Source organism: Chlorocebus sabaeus, chromosome X, assembly GCF_047675955.1.
Source record: "Chlorocebus sabaeus isolate Y175 chromosome X, mChlSab1.0.hap1, whole genome shotgun sequence".
In the NCBI taxonomy this organism is placed as follows: Eukaryota; Metazoa; Chordata; class Mammalia; order Primates; family Cercopithecidae; genus Chlorocebus; species Chlorocebus sabaeus.
This window is the reverse complement of record NC_132933.1, coordinates 52,106,991-52,128,577: the sequence shown is the minus strand read 5'-3', so window position 1 is coordinate 52,128,577 and position 21,587 is coordinate 52,106,991. Positions and strand designations below refer to the sequence as shown.

The 21,587-nt window shown below is 41.9% G+C and overlaps 1 protein-coding gene across 7 annotated transcripts in view; it reads left to right on the top strand.

The window, feature by feature from the left end:
• The first annotated feature begins 1,441 nt into the window (after positions 1-1,441).
• The window catches only part of CENPI (centromere protein I), a 71,780-nt gene continuing 51,634 nt past the window's right edge, over positions 1,442-21,587 (top strand). For 2 of the 7 annotated variants that reach the window (XM_073013528.1, XM_037988947.2), the window contains exons 1-7: positions 1,450-1,536; positions 1,732-1,827; positions 3,084-3,403; positions 4,324-4,559; positions 5,542-5,679; positions 12,736-12,854; positions 13,152-13,259. In XM_073013528.1, the coding sequence (XP_072869629.1) occupies positions 4,337-4,559; positions 5,542-5,679; positions 12,736-12,854; positions 13,152-13,259 (588 nt within the window). In that variant the 5' untranslated portion in view covers positions 1,450-1,536; positions 1,732-1,827; positions 3,084-3,403; positions 4,324-4,336. Of the gene's footprint in view, positions 1,537-1,731; positions 1,828-3,083; positions 3,404-4,323; positions 4,560-5,541; positions 5,680-9,262; positions 9,316-12,735; positions 12,855-13,151; positions 13,260-21,587 lie in introns of those variants that run through there. The other 5 variants (XM_037988948.2, XM_007992272.3, XM_007992278.3 and 2 more) reach the window with 5 other exon arrangements.

The following is a 21,587-nucleotide window of genomic DNA, read 5'->3' as shown; positions in this document are numbered from 1 at the left end:
CTTCCAAAGTGCTGGGATTACAGGTTTGAGCCACCTCGCCTGGCCCAACTTTCCAATTTTATTTACGTTTCCCCACACTTTTGTGATGTTAGCACACAAGACAGAAAGCCACGTAATTAGGATCTCGATACAATTTCCAGGTTTGGGAGTTTTGCTTAATTAGGTAATGCCAAGAGAAGTTCGAAAAATGATTTTGGAGAAAATTGAAGGTGTATCAAAGGTGAATCACTATCTTTCACTATATATATACACACACACACATATACACATATCTATATACACACACATATATACATATATATACACATATCTATATATACACACACATGTACACATATATCTCCACAAAGTGGTACAAGTTGCACTGCCACGGACTTTTCACATTAGGCAAGATATTTCACCACTCAGGGCTCCAGTTTCACCATCTACAAAAAGAAAGTTGTCGAAACCTTAAATTTCCTTCCCATTTGCATTTCTTTGAGACTATGAAACATGATTAAAAACATGAAAAATTATTCAAGAAATTTTCAATTTTATTAAAGAACAGCATCTATCAGAAAAAATAGAAGAGCCTCAGTTGTCATGCATGATTAAGAGTTGGTGAAACTATTCTGAAAACCATATATGAGGTGGTAAAGTTATTTTTGCTGTATCCTTTCCCAAATACATAAACTTTGATTATTCATCTCTAAGATTGCAATCGCCCCCGCCAAGTTTGCCTAAAGTTTATAGGTATGTTTTGGTCTCAACAACTCAGTGAGAGTCATTAAATTTGTCTTTTCTCTCTTATTCCTACTCTAGTAAGAGATTAGATTAGGGACTAAGCTGAGAGCTTAGACTAAACCCTTGTTGCTGTTTTAAAGCCAGTTTCTTTAAGGTCAATTAACTCCTCATTGTTAGGAATAGTTACATGTTGACAGCCGGTTTCTAGAAAACCTTGGAGGATATCCATACCCATTCTCGGTAAAAGGAGGGCAGATCCAGCCTTTCTTTCCTCCCACGCCCTAGGTTTACATGGGGAAAGCTACAGGCCCTTTAACTTAAGTCTTGGCCAGGGAGAAGCCACCTTTATTGTGATATTTACGGTTTCACATTTCCTACAAAGTCCCGACATCTTGGGTCAACCTAGGCAAAATAATCACTATAATTGATCATGTTAAATTCAAGAACCCAGACACGAATTGTCCCGCTATACGCAAAATTACGAACATGAATATTCTTAGCTCAGTGGGAACGCCAGCCAATCAGCTGACACCAGCAGCAACGGCCCACTCGCTGCGCTCCCTACAGGCTCAGGTGGGTGGGGCAAGCCGCTCTCCGTAATTGGGTCTACGTCAGGGTCGTCGCGCGCGCCACCTCCCGCCACCGAGCCACCCGCCACCTCTAGCCAATCAGGCTTCAGCTGAGTGCGTTACTCCGCCCAGCCGCCGCCTGGGTCTGCGCGGAAGCGCATGCGTGGGGTGGAGTCAGCTTCTTTGAATTCCGGAGGCGGCATTCGGTCGTCAGAGGCCTGTGCGGGTACAGGTAGAGTGTCAGGTGAGGAGGTACTGTTAAGCACCGCGCGAAATGGGAGCGAAGAGAATTTTTTAACTTTTGAGGGTGGGACTATCCTGCAAGGTGTGACTGCGGTCGGGTTTTCCGTAGCCATTTTCCCTCCAGGGATCCTTGGGAAGCCCTGGGATGGTTCAACTGGGTGGGGTCAGAAGCTGCTCCCTTGCCCTTCTTTCCTAGGAACCTGGGAAATAACTCGGAACCCGTACCTTCCCACTGGTTTGGACATATTCCTCTCCTGATCTGGCCTCATCTGTTCCAGGGAGGTGGGATTGAGTAAGTGTCATTCCGACCATTCCTTTCGTTTTTCCTATTTGCAGCCAGAAACTTAGAAGTCATTCTTGGTTCCTCTTCCCTTTTCCCTACATCCAATTCTTTTATCACGGCCTGCTCTATCTAACTCCAAAACATTGCACGAATCCAATCATTTTCCACCTCTACACCCTAGGCCTACAGTCATCCTTCTGGATTTCTGCAACAGCTTTTTATTTTGTTTCTTTTCTCTCCTTGACCTCTAACGTTTTCGTCTCTGCACTGCAACTAACATGATCTTCAAACACAAATCAGGTGGTATTGCTCCACTCTCTAACCTTTCCCCCTTCCCCAGTGTTTTCCCATGACACTTAAAATCCAAACTCCTTACTCTGGCCTGCAAATCCCAATATGATCTTAGTCACTGGCTACGTTCTGATTTCATCGCTCATTACCTTTTACCTCTTTCATTCCACTCCCTCTAGACTAATGTTACTACTCTTTCTTTTTTTTCTTTCTTTCCTTCTTTCTTTCTGTCTCTGTCTCTCCCTCCCTTCCTTTCTTCCTTTCCATTCCATTCCTTTCCTTTCTTTCCTTTTTTTCTTCTTTCTTTTGACAGAGTTGGGCCAGGCGTGGTGGCTCACGCGTGTAATCCCAGCACTTTGGGAGGCCGAGGCGGGTGTGGATCACTTGAGGTCAAGAGTTCGAGGCCAGCCTGGCTAACGTGGTGAAACCCAGTCTCTACTAAAATACAACAATTAATCAGGTGTGGTGGTGTGTGCCTGTAATTCCAGCTACTCGGGAGGCTGAGACAGGAGAATTGCTTGAACCCGGGAGGTGGAGGTTGTGGTGAGCCAAGATAGAGATCATTCCACTGCATTCCTGCCTGGGTGACAGAGTGAGACTGTCTCAAAAAAAAGAAACAATGTCTCACTATGTTGCCCTCAGCTTCCCAAAGTGCTGGGATTATAGGTGTGACCCACCTTGCCCTGCCAAGCTGCTGTTTCTTTGACACATAAAGCTCTTTTTGCTTTAAAGTCTTAAAGGTCTTAGCATGTCTTCCCCTTTTCCATGAAATACTGTTTCACCAGATCTTCTCATGGCTGGTTCCTTCTTGGCATTCAAATCTCAGTTCAAAGGTCACCTCAGAGAGGTTTTCTTTGAACACTTATTACAAAGTTACAATGTAGCTTCCCATCCCCACTTCATTTCTGTCACATCACTGTGTATTATGTTCATTATTGCTTACTTTTCTTCCTTTTACTTTTTATTTTTTTCAGACAAAGTCTTGCTCTGTCAACCAGGCTGGAGTGCAGTGGCGCAATCACGGCTCTCTGCAGCCTCGACCTCCCGGGCTCAAGCGATTCTCCTGCCTCAGCCTCCTGAGTAGATAGGACTACAGGCGCGTGCCACTATGCCTAGCTAATTTTTTAAATCTTTAGTAGAGATGTCTCACTGTGTTGCCCAGACTGGCCTTGAACTCCTAGGCTGAAGGAATCTTCCGGCCTCGGCCTCCCGAAGTGCTGGTATTACAGGTGTGAACTACCATGCCCGGTCTTAGTTGTATACTTATTTATTGACTCTCACCTCGCCTTTCAGTGTAAGTGTCATGAGAGCAGGGACCTTGATTGTTTTATTATTTTATCCCTGGTAACTAGACTTGTGCTTGGCAGATAGATGACATTTAGTAATTATTTATTAAGGGAATGAATGGGAGTATTTGTCTCCTGAAAATGCTTAGTTTGGCCACCAGTTTGGCTTTTGAACTATGCAGCTTTGACTTAGCACTGACAAATTTAGGAGCATAAAGATTAAAAGCAAAATCAAGGAGAAGTGGGGGAAAATAGGAGTGGAGAAAGTAAAATTGAGTTATTGAGATGGATTAGTTTTTTTGTTTGTTTTGAGACAGGGTCTCGCTCTGTCACTCAGGCTGGAGTGCAGCAGTGCAGTCTCTGCTCACTGCAACCTTCACCTCCTGGGTTCAAGTGATTCTCCTGCCTCAGCCTCCTGAGTAGCTGGGATTACAGGTGTGTGCCACCATGCCCAACTAGTTTTTGTATTTTTAGCAGGGACAGGGTTTCCTCATATTGGCCAGGCTGATCTCAAACTCCTGTATGCCTGACCTCAAGTCAGGCCCGCCTCAGCCTCCCAGAGTGCTGGGATTACAGGTGTGAGCCACCACGCCCGGCCGAGATGGATTAGTTTTGGACCCATTTATATGACATAGCCATTCTAAGAGAGAACTTGCATATGTTGCCTGTACTCTTACTGTTTTTTTCCACTAGAAAGCTAGTTCAGCTGATGAATGTTCCTTGGCAGGTTGTTTCTATTTCTATTTAGGGCAAGGACTTTCTGAGAAAGTCAACCTCTAGATTTTGTTTCCTGAATTGTTGTCAACTTATTTATTGCATGCCTGTTGTATGCTAGCTATTGTATACTAAATACTGGAAACACACCCTCTCTCTGTGGATAAAAAAGGACTGTTTGGCTGATTAATGATAACACTTGTTTTCTGTGTAGAACATATGCAGTAATGTCACCTCAAAAGAGAGTTAAGAACGTCAAGGCACAAAACAGGACTTCACAAGGTAGTAATAGTTTTCAGACCACGCTTTCAGCCTGGAAAGTAAAACAGGGTCCAAGCAACTCAAAGAACATCTCAAAACATGGACAAAACAATCCAGTGGGAGATTATGAACATGCTGATGATCAAGCTGAAGATGCTTTGCAAATGGCAGTGGAATATTTTGAGAAAGGTAAAGGTGGATTGTTTTCCTTATGAAAGTCCTATTTCTGTAAAAATAGTCTAGTCTTTTTTTCTGAAGAGTTTTTAAAGGAAAGCATAATTTTGCTCATTCATGCTTTTGTTTATTTAATAGACATTGAGCAGTTACTACATATCAGTATGCTGGGCACTAGGGACACAACAACAAAACTTACTAGTAGAGTGGTTCCCAAACTGCTGCATATTGGGATCACTTGAGAATCTTTTTTTCTTTTCTTTCTTTTCCTCCCTCTCTACCCCTTTGGCTCTGAGAATCTTTAACAAACAAACTGACGTCAGGCATCCACTCTTAGACTTTCTGATTTTATTGGTATGGAATGTAACCTGGCATAGGGATTTGTTTTAAAGGCTTTGGGTGGTTCCAATGTATGGCAAAGTTTGGGAACCACTGTCCTAGTATTGAAACAGGTTGTAGTCTAAGTTCAATGCTTTTAGTTAGTTTAGAATAGAAATGTCAGGGCATAATCCAGCTTTCCTCACTGAAGGTGCTATCACTGTTAAATATTCTTTAGTTAAAAACATCTCTGAACGGTTTTTGTGAAGACACTTTTTACATAAACTCCTTTATTTATTTTTGGAGACAGGGTTTTGCTCTGTTGCCCAGGCTGGAGTGCAGTGGCATGGTCATTGTACGTTTGACCTTTCGGGCACAAGTGAGCCTCCCATCTCAGCCTCCTGAGGGGCTGGGACCACAGGTGCATGCCAGCATGCCCAGCTAGTTTTTAATTCTTTTGTAGAGATAGAGTCTTGTCATGTTGCCCAGGCTGGTCTCAAACTCCTGGCCTCAAGTGATCCTCTTGCTTTGGCCTCCCAAAATGCTGGAATTACAGATGTGGGTCACCACGCCTGGTCATTAAGCTATTCCTTTAAAGAGTTCCAAATTGTTATTATTGAGGCTGAAGACTGAAATAATTTTAAAGGTCTCACTATTTAATATTGTTTTTTTTTTTCAGGTCCCGTTAAAACTTCACAGAATAAAGATAAAACCTTGGAAAAACACTTGAAAACTGTGGAAAATGTGGCTTGGAAGAATGGGTTAGCTTCAGAAGAAATTGACGTTCTATTAAATATTGCACTCAGTGGCAAATTTGGTATGTTGAGGAGATGCTTTTTTTTGTTCTTTTAACTCACCTAGCACCTATATTTTTTTCTTTTAAAAATATGTGTATATCCACATATATATACACACACACACACATATATGTAGATAGGTATACACACACATTTTTTATAATAGAGACAGTGTCTGACTATATTGCCCAGGCTGGTCTGGAACTCCTAGACTCAAGTGATCCTCCCGCCTTGGCCTCCCAAAGTGCTGGGATTACAGGCTTGAGCCACCGCACCTGGCTCGAGGGGGATGTTGTTTTGTTTTTTGTTTTGAGATGGAGTCTCGCTCTGTCACCCAGGCTGGAGTGCAGTGGCACGATCTCAGCTCGCTGCTACCTCTGTCTCCTGAGTTCAAGCAATTCTGCCTCAGCCTCCTGAGTTCCTGGGACTATAGGCACGTGCCACCTAACCTGGCTAATTTTTTGTATTTTTGAATTTTTTTTTGCTGTGTTAGCCAAGATGGTCTCCATCTCCTGACCTCGTGAGCCTCCTGCATTGGCCTCCCAAAGTGCTGGGATTACAGGTGTGAGCCACCGTGCCTGGCCAAGGGCATTTTTTGTTTTTTTTTTTTGGGAGACTGGGTCTCACTCCATCGCCCGGGCTAGAGTGTAGTGGTGCAATCTCAGCTCACTACAACCTCCACCTCCCGGGTTCCACCTCTCTGCCTCAGCCTCCCGAGTAGCTGGGATTACATTGGCCTCCCAAAGTGCTGGGATTACAGGTGCCTTCCACCACACCTGGCTAATGTTTTTGTATTTTTAGTAGGGACGGAGTTTCACCATCTTGGGCAGACTGGTCTTGAACTCCTGACCTCGTGATCCACCTGCCTCGGCCTCCCAAAGTGCTGGGATTACAGGCGTGAGCCACTGTGCCCGGTCTTGGATGTTTTTGTCATCACTTTGCTATTAGTTTTTCCTTTTAGACTTTGTTTATTTATTTTTTTGAGATTGAGTTTTGCACTTGTTGCCCAGGCTGGAGTGCAATGGTGCGATCTTGGCTCACTGCAACCTCCACCTCCTGGGTTCAAGCAATTCTCCTGCCTCAGCCTCCCGAGTAGCTGGGATTACAGGCATGTGTCACCATGCCTGACTAATTTTGTATTTTTAGTAGAGATGAGGTTTCTCCATGTTGGTCAAGCTGGTCTCGAACTCCCGACCTCAGGTGATCCGCCCTCCTTGGCCTTCCAAAGCATTGGGATTACAGGCGTGACCCACTGTGCCCGACCTTCCTTTTAGACTTTGAATTAGATTGTTCATTGGAATTAGTTGCAGTTTTTTATGTTTACTGTTCTCTTCATAAGACCAATCTGTTAAGATTATACAATGGGCTTTTTTGTGTGTTTAGGCCAAAAGTTTCTGTGTGCATATGCTGAAAATGACCAGTTACCATATATCATTACAAATAAAATGCAAAATACATACTTTTGTCACCAAATATATGAGAACCATTTTTTAGTGTTTATCTTAAGCATACATAGTAATTTCAACAATGTTGCTGGAAGGCATCTTAAAAGATCACTTAGTCTACTTCATTACCTTCATTTTCTTTATTTTATTTATTTATTTTTTGAGATGGAGTTTTACTCTTTCACCCAGGCTGGAGTGAATGTCGTGATCTCGGCTCACTGCAACCTCTGCTTCCCGGGTTCAAGCAATTCTCCTGCCTCAGCTTCCTGAGTAGCTGGGATTATGGACATGCGCCACCACACCGGGCTGATTTTTGTATTTTTAGTAGAGACGGGGTTTCGTCATGTTGGCCAGGCTGGTCTCAAACTTCTGACCTCAGATGATCCACCTGCCTCAGCCTCCCAAAGTGCTGGGATTACAGGCATGAGCCACCGTGCCCAGCTAAGATGCTTTTTCTTTTGTGCAAGTGCATCTTTTCCTGTTCTAAATTCATTGGTGATGGTTGGGATGGTTGGAAGAGGTTCTTAGAAATAATACCTGGTCAATATTTTATTTACTTGAACCTTTTAACTTTTTCTCATTTAAATTCAGACTTGGAAGGTATTTTAGACTCTAAACACTCTCATTTAAAGGTGAGTAAAAAGAGGCTCAGAGTAGTTAAAGAGACTTGCTTAATGTCAGAGGTAGAACTGGGGAAATAAGATGTCCAAACTCCCATTCTAGTGCTTATACTGTACCACATTGCTGCTTTTTTTTCTACTTAAAAAAAGTTAAGGCTGGGTATAGTGGCTCATGCCTGTAATCTCAGCACTTTGGAGGGCCAAGGCAGGATGATTGCTTGAAGCCAGATTTGAGACCAGCCTGGGCAACAAAGCGAAACCTTGTCTACAAAATGTTAAAAAAAAAAAATTAGCTAGGTGCAGTAGCATGGGCGTGTAGTCCCAGCTACTTGGGAGTCTGAGGCAAGAGAATCACTTGAGCCCAGGAGTTTGAGGCTGCAATGAGCTATGATGGTGCCATTGTACTCCAGTGTGGGCCACAGAGCAAGACTCTGTCTCTGGGGAAAAAAAAGAAAGACAGCTCTCAAAACCAAATGCTTTATATACTAAGTGTTTCTTGGCTGTCGCATGTTGGATTCCTTTGTTTATATCCTAGCAGCATATTTGCAGGGGTGTGTGTATTTATTTTAAAGTTACAACACATTACTAACCGAATTCAACATATGACTGTCAGGTATTTTATTTCTCCATTTTTATCTGATTAGTTCTCTGTGTTTCCCTAGAAAGTTAAATGAGACCTAATAAAATTGTTTTTTTTCTTGTAGATGGTTTTAGATTGTTTGGTTCTAATATCTTTCCAGGAATCTGTGTTTAACTGAACAATGTCTGTCAAGATCAATTCACCCACTCCCATCTCACTTTAAAACATATATGGAGTAGGGGCTGGGCGCAGTGGCTCATGCCTGTAACCCCAACACTTTGGGAGGCTGAGGTGGGTGGATCACGAGGTCAGGAGATCGAGACCACCCTGGCTAACGTGGTGAAACCCCATCTCTACTAAAAATACAAAAAATTAGCCAGGCGTGGTGGTGAGCGCCTGTAGTCCCAGCTACTTGAGAGGCTGAGGCAGGAGAATGACGTGAACCCAGGAGGCAGAGCTTGCAGTGAGCGGAGATCATGCCACTGCACTCCAGCCTGGGTGACAGAGCGAGACTCCATCTCAAACAAAACAAAACAAAAAAACAACATGTGGAGTATACAGATGTTTTCTGTTTTAGAAATTTTTTTTTCGTGACAGAGTCTCACTCTGTTGTCCAGACTGCAGTGCAGTGATATGATCACGGTTCACTGCAGCCTCGACCTTCTAGATTCAAGCAGTCCTCCCATCTCAGACTCCCAAGTAGATGGGACTACAGGTGCGTGCCACTGCACCCAGCCTCCTTTCTTTATCTCAGAAATTAATGATTAGGTTATCTTGATGTCTGCCAGGACTTGAGGTGTCTCAAAATGCATGCCTCAGACTTGGGAAACTTATATAGCAATTTAAAAAATAATCTCTGGCTTTCTATTGTTACTTTTCATTTTTTTTTTTCTGCTAAGCTGGAATTTGCTGAGGTCAAATGTGGCCTCCTTAATTCCTTTTCTCCCTTTTATTATAGTTATTTCTGTGATGTCCCCCATCCCTACTAGATCTTTACACGCAGCTCTTTTGGTAAGTTTCAATGCATATTCAGAGGCAGGTATGCTAGAAATGTCATCATAATTAGGTACAAAGGGACTTTAGATTCTTTAAAAATTAAGTCACTTGGAAGTAAAAATAGAATCAGTATTGAATTCTCCCTTTGAATTTGGTGCACGTGTAATGTGTTAGTGGTGAGACTATTTTAAATTTCGAAGAGTTAGTGGATGGGAGTGAGAAAGAAAACAAGAAAAGAAACCACAAGAGTGGAAAGCAGAGATTTTTATTTTTGTGATTCATTACCTATCATCACTGCTTCCTTTCTTCTCCACAGAATGATAGTGTACAAAGTGATGAGATATATTCTAATTCTTGAAGCCTTAATTAACAGAAATTGAGATGGGATATATTCAAAGCCAGCCTCTGTGACTTTTTTTTTTTTTTTTTTTTTGAGACGATCTTGGCTCACTGCAAACTCCGCCTCCCAGGTTCAAGCGATTCTCCTGCCTCACCCTCCTGAGTAGCTGGGATTACAGGCGCCCGCCACCATGCCTGGCTAAGTTTTGTATTTTTAGTAGAGATGGGGTTTCAGCACGTTGGCCAGGCTGGTCTCGAACTCTTGCCCTCAGGTGATCTCTGTGACATCATTTCTATTACCAGATGGGAGAACACCATAGAGGCCTGAGATCAAGTGGAAAGATTGGACGAGTGTAGAATGGTATTACTGCTAGTCAATTCCAAGAATATCTTGTTCTAGGCCAGTCACGGTAGCTCATGCCTGTAATCCCAGCACTTTGGGAGGCCAAAGTGGGCAGATCCCTTGAGTCCAGGAGTGCGAGAGCAGCCTGGGCAACATAGTGAGACCTTGTCTTTGGTAGAAATAAAAAACATAAGCAGGTATGGTGGCACATGCCTGTAGTCTCAGCTACCCTGGAGGCTGAGGTGGGAGGATTGCTTGAGCCCAGGAATTTGAGGTTGTTGTGAGCTATGATTGCACGGCTGCACTCCGGCCTGGGTGACAGAGTCAGACCCTGTCTCAAAAAAAAAAAAGAATATCTGTTCTATTCTGCTACTCTCCCTGCTTTTTTGGGGCGAGCGGATGATACAAATATATACATTTTAATTTTATATGTATGTTTTTATTTCTGGCTCACATTCTCTCATGAACAAATACATTCTTAAATGTAACACCTCATGCAAAGTGTCCATCAGTAGCTTTAAATAAATCAGTCTATGAGGCCGTTAAAAAAAAAAATCTTTGAAATTTTCCTGTGATTGAAAGCTTTTTTGGAGATATAACTCACATACCATAAAATTCATTGTTTTTTCCTTTTGTTTTCTTTTTTTTTTTGAGACGGAGTTTTACTCTTATTGCCCAGGCTGGAGTGCAGTGGTGTGATCTCGGCTCACTGCAACCTCTGCCTCCCGGTTTCAAGCGATGCTCCTGCCTCAGCCTCCTAAGTAGCTGGGATTACAGGCGCCCACCACCAAGCCCAGCTAATTTTTGTATTTTTAGTAGAGATGGGGGTTTCACCATGTTGCCCAGGCTGGTCTTGAATTCCTGACCTCAGATGATCTGCCTGCTTTGGCCTTCCAAAGTGCTGGGATTACAGTTGTGAGCCACCGTGCCCTCATAACATTCATTATTTTTTTATTTTTTACTTTTTTATTTTTGAGATGGAGTTTCACTCTGGTAGCCCAGGGTGCAGTGCGATGGCGTGATCTCGGCTCACTGCAACCTCCACCTCCCATGTTCAAGTGATTCTCCTGCGTCAGCCTCCTGAGTGACTGGGATTACAGGCGCCTACCATGACACTCGGCTAATTTTTTTTTTTTTTTTTTTGAGATGGAGTTTCACTCTTGTCGCCCAGCCTGGATTACAGGCGTGAGTCACCACGCCCGGCCTAATTTTGTATTTTTTTAATTAGAGATGGAGTTTCATCACCTTGGCCAGGCTGGTCTTGAACTCCTGATCTCAGGTGATCTACCTGCCTTGGCCTCCCAAAGTGCTGGAATTACAGGCGTGAGCTACCGCTCCTGGCAAAATTCACTGTTTTAAAAATTCAGCATTTTTGTTTTTGGCGACAGAGTCTTACTCTGTCACCCAGGCTGGAGTCTAGTGGTGTGATCTCAGCTCACTGCAACCTCCACCTTCTAGGCTCAAGTGATCCTCCCACCTCAGCCTACCAAGTAGCTGGGACTATAGGCATGTGCTACCACATCTGGCTAATTTTTGTATTTTTTGTAGAGATTGGGGTCTCACTATATTGCCTAGGCTAATCTCAAACTCCTAGGCTCAAGCAGTCCTCCGGCCTCAGCCGCCCAGGAGGTGCCACCATGCCCAGCTAATTTTTTTTTTTTTTTTTTAAATAGAGACGGGGTCCTGCTATGTTGTCCAGGCTGGTCTCAAACTCCTGGGCTCAAGCAATCCATCCACCTCAGCCTCCCAAAGTGCTTAGATTAAAGGCATGTGTCACCATGTTCGGCTCCAAATTCAGCATTTCTTTAAAGCATAGTCAGAGTTGTGTAATCATCACCACTATCTACTTCTTGAACATTTTCATCACCCCAAGAAGAAACCCTGGACTCATTTATATTTTTTAAATAGAAATATTTGAGCCAAATAATTTGCCTTATAGTTTTTTTTTTTTTTTTTTTTTAGAGAGGGTCTCACTTTGTCATCCAGGCTGGAGTGCAGTGACACGATCACAGCTCACTGCAGCCTCGACCTCCCTGGGCTCGGGTGTTTCCCCCACATCAGCCTCCCAAGTTGCCGGGACTAAAGGCTTACCCCACCACCCCTGGCTAATTTTTGTATTTTTAGTAGATATGGGGTTTTGTCATGTTGCCCAGGCTAGTCTTGACCTCCTGGGCTCAAGTGATCTGCCTGCCTCAGCCTCCCAAAGTGTTAGGATTATAGGCATGAGCCACTGTGCCTGACCATTGCCTTATAGTTTACATCAGTAGTTAAAGGTACATTTTTGTTTTGAACAATTTATTAATAATGATAAGAGATACTGAATTTTACACACTGTTGGTTTTTATTGCCTTCAATATAATGTGAGTTTTTTTTTTTTTGAGATGAAGTTTTGGTCTTGTTGCCCAGGCTGGAGTGCAATGTCACGATCTCGGCTCACCACAACCTCCGCCTCCTGGGTTCAAGCGATTCTCCTGCCTTAGCCTCCCGAGTAGCTGGGCTTACAGGCATGCTCCATCACGCCTGGCTAATTTTTGTATTTTTAGTAGAGATGGGGTTTCTCCATATTGGTCAGGCTGGTCTCGAACTCCCAACCTCAGGTGATCCACCCACCATGACCTCCCAAAGTGCTGGGATTACAGGCGTGAGCCATCATGCCCAGCCTAATGTGAGATTTTTAGATCTGAGAGTGAATAATAGTAAAAGAACAATCGAGACATTAAAATGTAGTTTAATTTAGCTTGTCTCCTTTCCAGGAAATGCTGTAAACACACGGATATTGAAGTGCATGATCCCAGCAACAGTAATATCACAAGATTCTGTGGTTAAGGCAGTCTCCTGGCTTTGTGTTGACAAGTGTTCTGGTAGCACCAAGGTAATCTTTTTAAACTCTTTGATTGTAAGTCCTTCAGAACCACTTAAGGACTGACAAGGAAGAGCCACTTATCAAGTAATGGCATTGGCCTTTTGTGCAAAGCCTGTAGTTTTGGAACAATATATCTTGATGCAAGGGCTATGTTCAAACAAATTTTTACTGAGAAATAAAATCTATTATTCTACTTTGTGCCTGAAGCCTCTAAAATAGCCCTGGCGACGGGGGACGGGGGGTGGAATTAAACTCTTCTGTACCAGTTGTATTTCTTTAAAGATAAGTATTTTGTCTCTTCAATAGGTACTTTTTTATCGTTGGCTGGTTGCAATGTTTGACTTCATTGATCGTAAGGAGCAAATTAACTTGCTCTACGGCTTCTTTTTTGCTTCATTGCAAGATGATGCACTGGTAAGTAAAAATTGGACAGCATTAGGCATCAATCAAATAGTACATGAGTGTATATTGATGCACCATATATCCTTCAGCATGCTATACAATGTGTTTTTCCTTATTTTAAAAATATATCAAACATACAGAAATGTACCAAGATAATGTAGACATATCAAATATACAGAAAAGGGCAAATAATAACATTCTATTTTGCTCCTGTCTCTCAGATTAACAAATAGAAAGTTTTTATCGTATTTACTTTATATCTTATTTTAAGGAAATAAAAATGTTACAGATAAAGTTGATTTCACATTGGAGTCTTGTTTGCTGATCTAGAGCACTTATTGCCATCTTTTCCCTTTTAAACCACTTCAACAGGGTCCTTTGAGTCATTTACTCTACATTTTCTTGATTAACACTGCAAAAGCCTCATCAAAATTAATGAGAAGGAGAGGATTACTTTTCATGAGTGCCAATGGAGTGATTTTTATTAAATAGCATAATTATTTCCCTTAAAAACATTAATAACTTTAAGAAATCAATCTACTGTCCACCTGGAAGACTTTCAAGGACCATCAGTAGTTCACAGACCGTGTGAATCACTCGTCTAACTGTATTTCTCTTGCCTTTGGGAAGGGAATTCATTTATTGATTTTATTTTTTAAAATGATGTTTCCAGTGTGTTCATTGCATTGTTCTAGGCACTGTAGAAGATTCAAAGTTTAGCATAGGGTTTCTATACTCCAGGAACTTGAAATCTAGTTGGGGAATTAAGGAAATAACATAAATTATCAAAAACAGCATATGATAGTTTGAAGATAATAATTGCTATAATATTTCCAGGAAGGAAGAAAGCACTGTAACTCAAAATGATTAGTTAAGAGCACCATAAAGTATGTGGGTGTTAAGCTGGGCCTCACAGGTTGAATAGGATTTGGGATTTGGTGACAGAAAATGATATTTGATATGATGGGAATATTTCAAGCAAAGTCGTGAGGTGTGTAAATTGTGTTTTAGGAGACCTTAAATAGACCAGCCTGACTTAATTGGCGATGGTGTTAGGTGGTAAGGCTGAAAAAGTTGGGTGAGGACAGATTGTAGAGGTCTTCCAATGTGATGCTAAGGAATTTGAACTTTATTCAGTGGGTAAATCACTGAATATTTTTGGCTGGAATATGTTGAAAGCAGCTCTGTAGGAAGCTGTATCTAGTAGTGCCCAACAATGTGAATTAAGAGAGAGGCTGAAGGCAGGAATACTAGTTAGGAAGCTGACATGATAATCTAGGTATAACATGATGTCGTAGACAAGAAATTCTCAAATATGGTCTGTGGACCCCCTGGGGCTTCTTAAGACCCTTTTGGGAAGTCCAAGAGGTCAAAATTATTTTCATAATAAAACCAAGGTATTATTTGCCATTTTCACTTTGTTGACCTTAGCACTGATGGTGCTAAAGCTATTGTGGGTAAAACTACTGGCCATTTAACATGAATCAAGGCAGTGGCACCAAACTGTACTAGCATGTTCTTCATTATGTTCTTCATTGTGGTAAAAAAACAAAAATGCTAATTTCACTTAAGAATGTCAAGTGAAGCATAAAAATTAATAGTTTTATTAAATCTCTACGTCTTTAATATTCTGTGTAATGAAATGGCAAGTACAAACAAAGTCCTCCTGCATACTAAAGTACGATGGTTATTCTGAGGAAAAGCATCTGTGTGATTGAGTTGTGAGCCAAACTAGCTCCATTTTTATTTGAAAGAATGACTGACGGCCGGGCGCAGTGGTTCACACCTGTAATCCCAGCACTTTGAGAGGCTGAGGCAGACGGATCACAAGGTCAAGAGATTGAGACCATCCTGGCCAACATGGTGAAACCCCGTCTCTACTAAAAATAGGAAAATTAGCTGGGCATGTTGGTGCACACCTGTAGTCCCAGCTACTTGGGAGGCTGAGGCAGGAGAATTGCTTGAACCCAGGAGGCAGAGGTTTCAGTGAGACGAGATCACGCCACTGCACTCCAGCCTGGCGACAGAGTGAGACTCTGTCTCAAAAACAAAGAATAACTGACATACGAACCATAGTTATACAGACTTGGGTACTTGGAAGATGTTTTCTTGAAAATGAACAAAACAAGCCTGTTATTCAAAGAAAACAACTGGCCGTATCTGTTGCCAGTGATAACATTTGAGCATTCAAGTGAAAAATTAAAGTTTAGAAAATTTGTATCTGCCACTATGAACCTGACAGCTTTCAGATACCTGAAAGACTTTTGTAATAATTGGTGATGGTATTAATGTTGTGATTTTTAGTTACCATATAATGAAATGTGTCAGCATTTGAAAGCTCAGTATAACTCAGTGAGCCAATATTTTCCTGATGAACAAGTATGATGTTCTAAATTCATAAATGGGTAAAAGAACCCTTTAAAATACAAGATACATCAACGAATTTTAATGGAACAGAGTACAGAGCTTTTATTGAGAGTGTTTCAGATTCCACATTACAGCTACCCCTTAAGAAACTACCACTTGTCATGTTTTGGTGTAGTAGCAAAGACTAATATCCCTAATTTTCTGAAAAGCCTTTTAAACTGTTCCTACCTTTTCCAACTATATATCTGTGTGAGGCTGGATTTTCTTCATGCAATTCAATCAAAACATAATAGAATTAATATAGAAGCACAGATTCCAACTGTGTTCTCTTAAGCTAGAGACATTAAAAAGATTTGTAGAAATGGGCTGGGCGTGGTGGCTCATGCCTGTAATTCCAGCACTTTGAGGAGGCCGAGGCAGGCAGATCACTTGAGCTCAGGAGTTCGAGACCAACTTGGACAACATGGTGAAACTCCATCTCTACAAAATATACAAAAATTAGCTAGGTGTGGTGGTATGTGCCTATCGTCCCAGCTACTTAGGAGGCTGAGGCAGGAGGATCGCTTGAGTCCAGGAGGCAGAGGTTGCAGTGAGTTGAGATCATGCCATTGCATTCCAGCCTAGTGAGACCTCATCTTTACTGGGGGGAAAAAAAAAAAAAGCTGGGTGTGGTGGCATGCACTTGTAGTCCCAACTACTTGGGAGGCTGGGGGCGGGGGGCGGAAATCATTTGATCGTTTGAGCCTGGGAGTTGGAGGCAGCAGTGAGCTGTGATGGTGCCATTGTATTCCAGCATGGGTGACAGAGCAAGAACCTGTCTCAAAAAAATATATTCTCAGTATTATTTCTAACCTGGTGAGTGTTGACAGACATTACCCAGAAAAACAAAAAGCATTTTTGGAGTCCTCTAATATTTTTTTTTTTTTTTTTTAAACAGAATTTTGTTCTTGTGGCCCAGGCTAGAGTGCAATGGCATGATCTCAGCTCACAGCGACCTCCACCTTCTGGGTTCAAGAGATTCTCCTGCCTCAGCCTCCCAAGTAGCTGGGATTACAGGCGCCTGTCAGCACGCCTGGCTAATTTGTTTGTATTTTTAGTAAAGATGGGGTTTCACCATGTTGGCCAGGCTGGTCTTTAACTCCTGACCTCAGGTGATCCACTGGCCTCGGGCTCTCAAAGTGCTAGGATTACAAGTGTGAGCTACCACACCAGCCAAGGGGTCTTCTAATTTTTTTTTTTTTTTTTTTGAGATGGAGTCTCACTCTGTTGCCATGCCCGGTTGATAATTAGTTTATTTACCTCGGTGTAGTGATTATAGTAGAAATAAATTCAGATATCTTATTTTGAGATATTCTAAATGAGCTTTTTTTTTTTTTGACCCTAGTTTTTTTCCTATTCTTGTTTGGAAGTCACCTAAGTGTTTTTGTACCTACTTAACATGCGTACTTTAAGTCTAAAGGTAACTGGCATCTGTACCTTTATCTTATAGGATACAAAAACCTTAGGATGCTTTAACTCTCTTTTTCTTGTTCTTTTTTTTCTCTTCGTGTCATATGGTGCAGAAGAATGCTTTTTCTTTTTTTTTTTTTTTTTTTCTTGAGACGGAGTCTCGCTCTGTCGCCCAGGCTGGAGTGCAGTGGCCGGAGCTCAGCTCACTGCAAGCTCCGCCTCCCAGGTTTACGCCATTCTCCTGCCTCAACCTCCGGAGTAGCTGGGACTACAGGCGCCCGCCACTTCGCCCGGCTAGTTTTTTGTGTTTTTTTTTTTTTAGTAGAGATGGGGTTTCACTGTGTTAGCCAGGATGGTCTCGATCTTCTGACCTCGTGATCTGCCCGTCTCGGCCTCCCAAAGTGCTGGGATTACAGGCTTGAGCCACCGCGCCCGGCCGAAGAATGCTTTCTCTTGTTCTTTTTTTCTCTTCGTGTCTGTCACACTGCTCCTGGCTTATATTCTGTTGTTGTCTGGTTTTAGTTTTACCTTGTTTTTCTCCATTCCTTTACACACACACACACACACACACACACACACACAGAGTAGGTGTTTTTTTTTTTCCTTTTGAGACAGAGTTTCACGCTTGTTGCCCAGGCTGGAGTGCAATGGTGTGATTTTTTGTATTTTTAGTAGAGACAGGGTTTCTCCATGTTGGTCAGGCTGGTCTCAAACTCAGGTGATCCACCTGCCTCGGCCTCCCAAAGTGTTGGGATTACAGGCGTGAGCCACTGCGCCTGACCAGTATTATTTTTACAGTTGATAATTGTTTAGATTTGCCCACATATCTCCCAGTATTTTTGCTCATCATTTGTTTTTGCATCTCACACCTTCAAGATGAGATTATTTTCCTTTGGCTAAAAGTGTATTTGTTATTCTTTCATTGAAAATCTTTTGATGGCAAACTCTTTGTCTGAAAATGTCTCTACTTTGCCCTTGTTCTTGAAAACTGGTATTGGTGTATGTAGAATTCTAGAATGACAGTTAAATTTTTTCAGGATACTGACAATATTATTCCACTGGCTCCTTGCTTCCATCATGTTATTGAATCAGTCTAATTGTAATCCTTTTTTTCTTTTCTCTCTAGCTACTTTTAAAAAGCAGCTTTAGGCCAGGCTTGGTGGCTAACACCTGTAATCCCAGCACTTTGGGAGGCTGAGGGGGGCGGATCACCTGAGGTCAGGAGTTTGAGAACAGCCTGGACAACATGGCGAAACCCCGTCTCTACTAAAAATACAAAAATTAGCCAGGCATGGTGGCAGGCACCTCTAATCCCAGCTACTTGGGAGGCTGAGGCAGGAGAATTGTGTGAACCAGAGAGGCGGAGATTGCAGTGAGCCGAGATTGCACCACTGCACCCTCCAGCCTGGGTGACGAGCGAGACTCTGTCTCAAAAAAAAAAAAAAAAAAAAAGACAAACACAGCTTTATTGAGATTTAATTCACATACTCCACAATTCACCCATTTAAAGTATTCAGTTTACTGATTTTAAGTATAGTCACAGGTATGTACAACCATTTCAGCATAGTCAATTTTAGAACATTTTCATCATTTCAAAAAGAAAAAAAAGAAACCCCATACCCTTTGCTATCACTCCCATCTCTCTATTAACCCCCTAGCTCTAAGCAACCCCGAATCTAATTTTCTGTCTTTGTAAGTTTGCCTATTTTGGACATTTTATATAAATGAACTAATGTAATAATGTGGTCTTTTATGACTTGCCTCTTAGCAAAATGTTTTCAGGTTTCATCTGTGTTATAGCATGTATTAGTACTTTTTTTTTCCCCCTCCCGAGATGGAGTTTCACTCTTGTTGCCCAGGCTGGAGTGCAGTGGCGCCATCTTGGCTCAATGCAACCTCCGTCTCCCGGGTTCAAGCTATTCTCCTGCCTCAGCCTCCTGAGTAGCTGGGATTACAGACATGTGCCGCCACGCCTGGCTAATTTTTGGTATTTTTAGTAGAGATGAGGTTTCTCCATGTTGGTCAGACTGGTCTTGAACTCCCAACCTCAGGTGATTTGCCTGCCTTGGCCTCCCAAAGTGCTGGGTTTACAGGCATGAGCCACCGTGCCTGGTGTATTAGTACTTAAATTTTTTTTTTTTTTTTTGAGACAGAGTTTCACTCTTGTTGCCCAGGCTGGAGTGCAATGGTGCGATCTCAGCTCACTGCAACCTCCGCCTCCCAAGTTCAAATGATTCTCCTGCCTCATCCTCCCGAGTAGCTGGGATTATAGTCATGCGCCACCACGCCTGGCTAATTTTTGTATTTTTAGTAGAGACGGGGTTTCACCATGTCGGCCAGGCTGGTCTCAAATCCCTGACCTCAGGTGATCTGCCTTCCCTGGCCTCCCAAGGTGTTAGTATTATAAGCTTGAGCCACTGAGCCCGGCCATTTATTTTTTTTCATTATTTCTATTTTTTTTTTTTAAATTTGGGATGGAGTCTCACTCTTGTGCAGGCTGGAGTGCAGTGGCACTATCATGGCTCTCTGCAACCTCGATTGATCAGCCTGGGTGACGAGCGAGACTCTGTCTCAAAAAAAAACAAAAAAAAAACAAAGACAAACACAACTTTATTGAGATTTATTTCGCATACCATACAATGAGTCATCCACTTCATCATTCAAAGTAGCTGGGACCACAGGCATGCACTACCATGCCCAACTAATTTTTAAAGTTTTTCTAGAGACAGAGTCTCACTATGTTGCCCAGGCTGGCCTTGAACTTCTGGCCTTAAGCAATCCTCCTGCCTTGGCCTCCCAAAGTGCTGGGATTATAGATGTGAGGCACTGTGCCTGACCCTCACCATTTTAAAACTTTTTTGGTGTATATATCAGTGACATGTATTACATTCACAGTGTCGTGCAAGCATCACCACTATCTGTTTCCAAAACTTTTTCATTACCCTAAACTGAAATTTTCTAACCATTACACAGTAACTCCCTATTCCCTCTTTCCCCTGTTCCTAGTAGCCTCTAATCTACTATCTGTCTCTATGAATTTGCCTATTCTAGGCACCTCATGTAAGTGGAATCATACAGTATTTATCCTTTTGTGTCTGGTTTCTTTCATTTATCATAATGTCTTCAAGGTTCATTCATTTGTACCATGTATCAGAACTTCATTCCTTTTTATGGATGAATAATATTCTACTTCATATATATGCAGTCAGCCCTCTGTGTCTGAGGGTTCTGCATCCATGGATTCATCCAATTACTGATTGAAAATATTAAAATATATAGATAACAATAAAAAATACAAATAAAAAATGCAGTGTAATAACTATTTACATAGCATTTACATTATATTAAGTATTATAACTAATCCAGAGATGATTTAAAGCAAACTTGTCCAACCCACAACCCAGGATTGCTCTGAATGAGGCCCAACGCAAATTCGTAAGCTTTCTTAAAACATTATGAGAGTTTTGGGGGGATTTTTTTTTAAGCTCATCAGCTATCATTAGTGTATTTTATGTGTGGCTCAAGACAGTTCTTCTTTCAGTGTGGCCCGGAAAACAAAAGACTGGGCACCCCCTGATTAAAGTATACAGGAAGATGTGCATAGGTTATATGCAAGTACTACACAATTTTATATAACGAACTTGAGAATCTGTAGAGTTTGATATGGTGGCGGGGAGGGGAAGTCCTGGAACCAATCCCCTGCTGATAACAAGGGATGACTATATCTCATTTTGTTTATCCATTCATCCGTTGTTGGACATTTGAGTTGTTCCTACCTTTTGGCTATTGTGAATGATCCTGTGTTGAATATTGGTATATAAATATCTGTTCAGGTTCCTGCTTTTTCAGTTCCTTTGAGTGTATACCTAGGAAAAAAATTACTGTATCATATGGCAATTCTATGTTTAGCTTTTTGAGGAATCGCCAAACTCTTTTCCACAGTGGCTGTACCATTTTTCATTCCCTCCAGCAATCTATAACAAGGTTCAAATTTCATCGCATCCTCACCAATACTGGCTATTTTATCTGACTTGATTATAGCTATGCTAGTAGGTGTAAAGTAGTCTTTCATTGTGGTTTTGATTTGCATTTCCCTGATAACTAATGATATTGAGCATCTTTTCATGTGCTTATTGGCCATTTGTATACCCTCCCTGGAGAAATGTCTGTTAGGATCCTTTGCCCACTTTTAAATTGGGTTGTTCATTATCCTATAGGGTTGTAAGAGTTCTTTCTGTATTCTAGATACAAGTCCCTGGATACAAGATATATGATTTACCTGGGAGTTACAACTAAGCTAGAGCCACTTTAAGTTATTCTCTTTAGGTTTTCCAGGCCATCCCATTTGTGTAAATTCAAACTGCAGATATATATAGATATAGATATATAATTTTTTTTTTTTCTTTTTGAGACAGAGTTTTGCTCTTGTTGCCCAGGCTGGAGTGCGATGGTGCGATCTTGGCTCACTGCAACCTCTGCCTCCTGGGTTTAAGCGTTTCTCCTGCCTCAGCCTCCCGAGTAGCT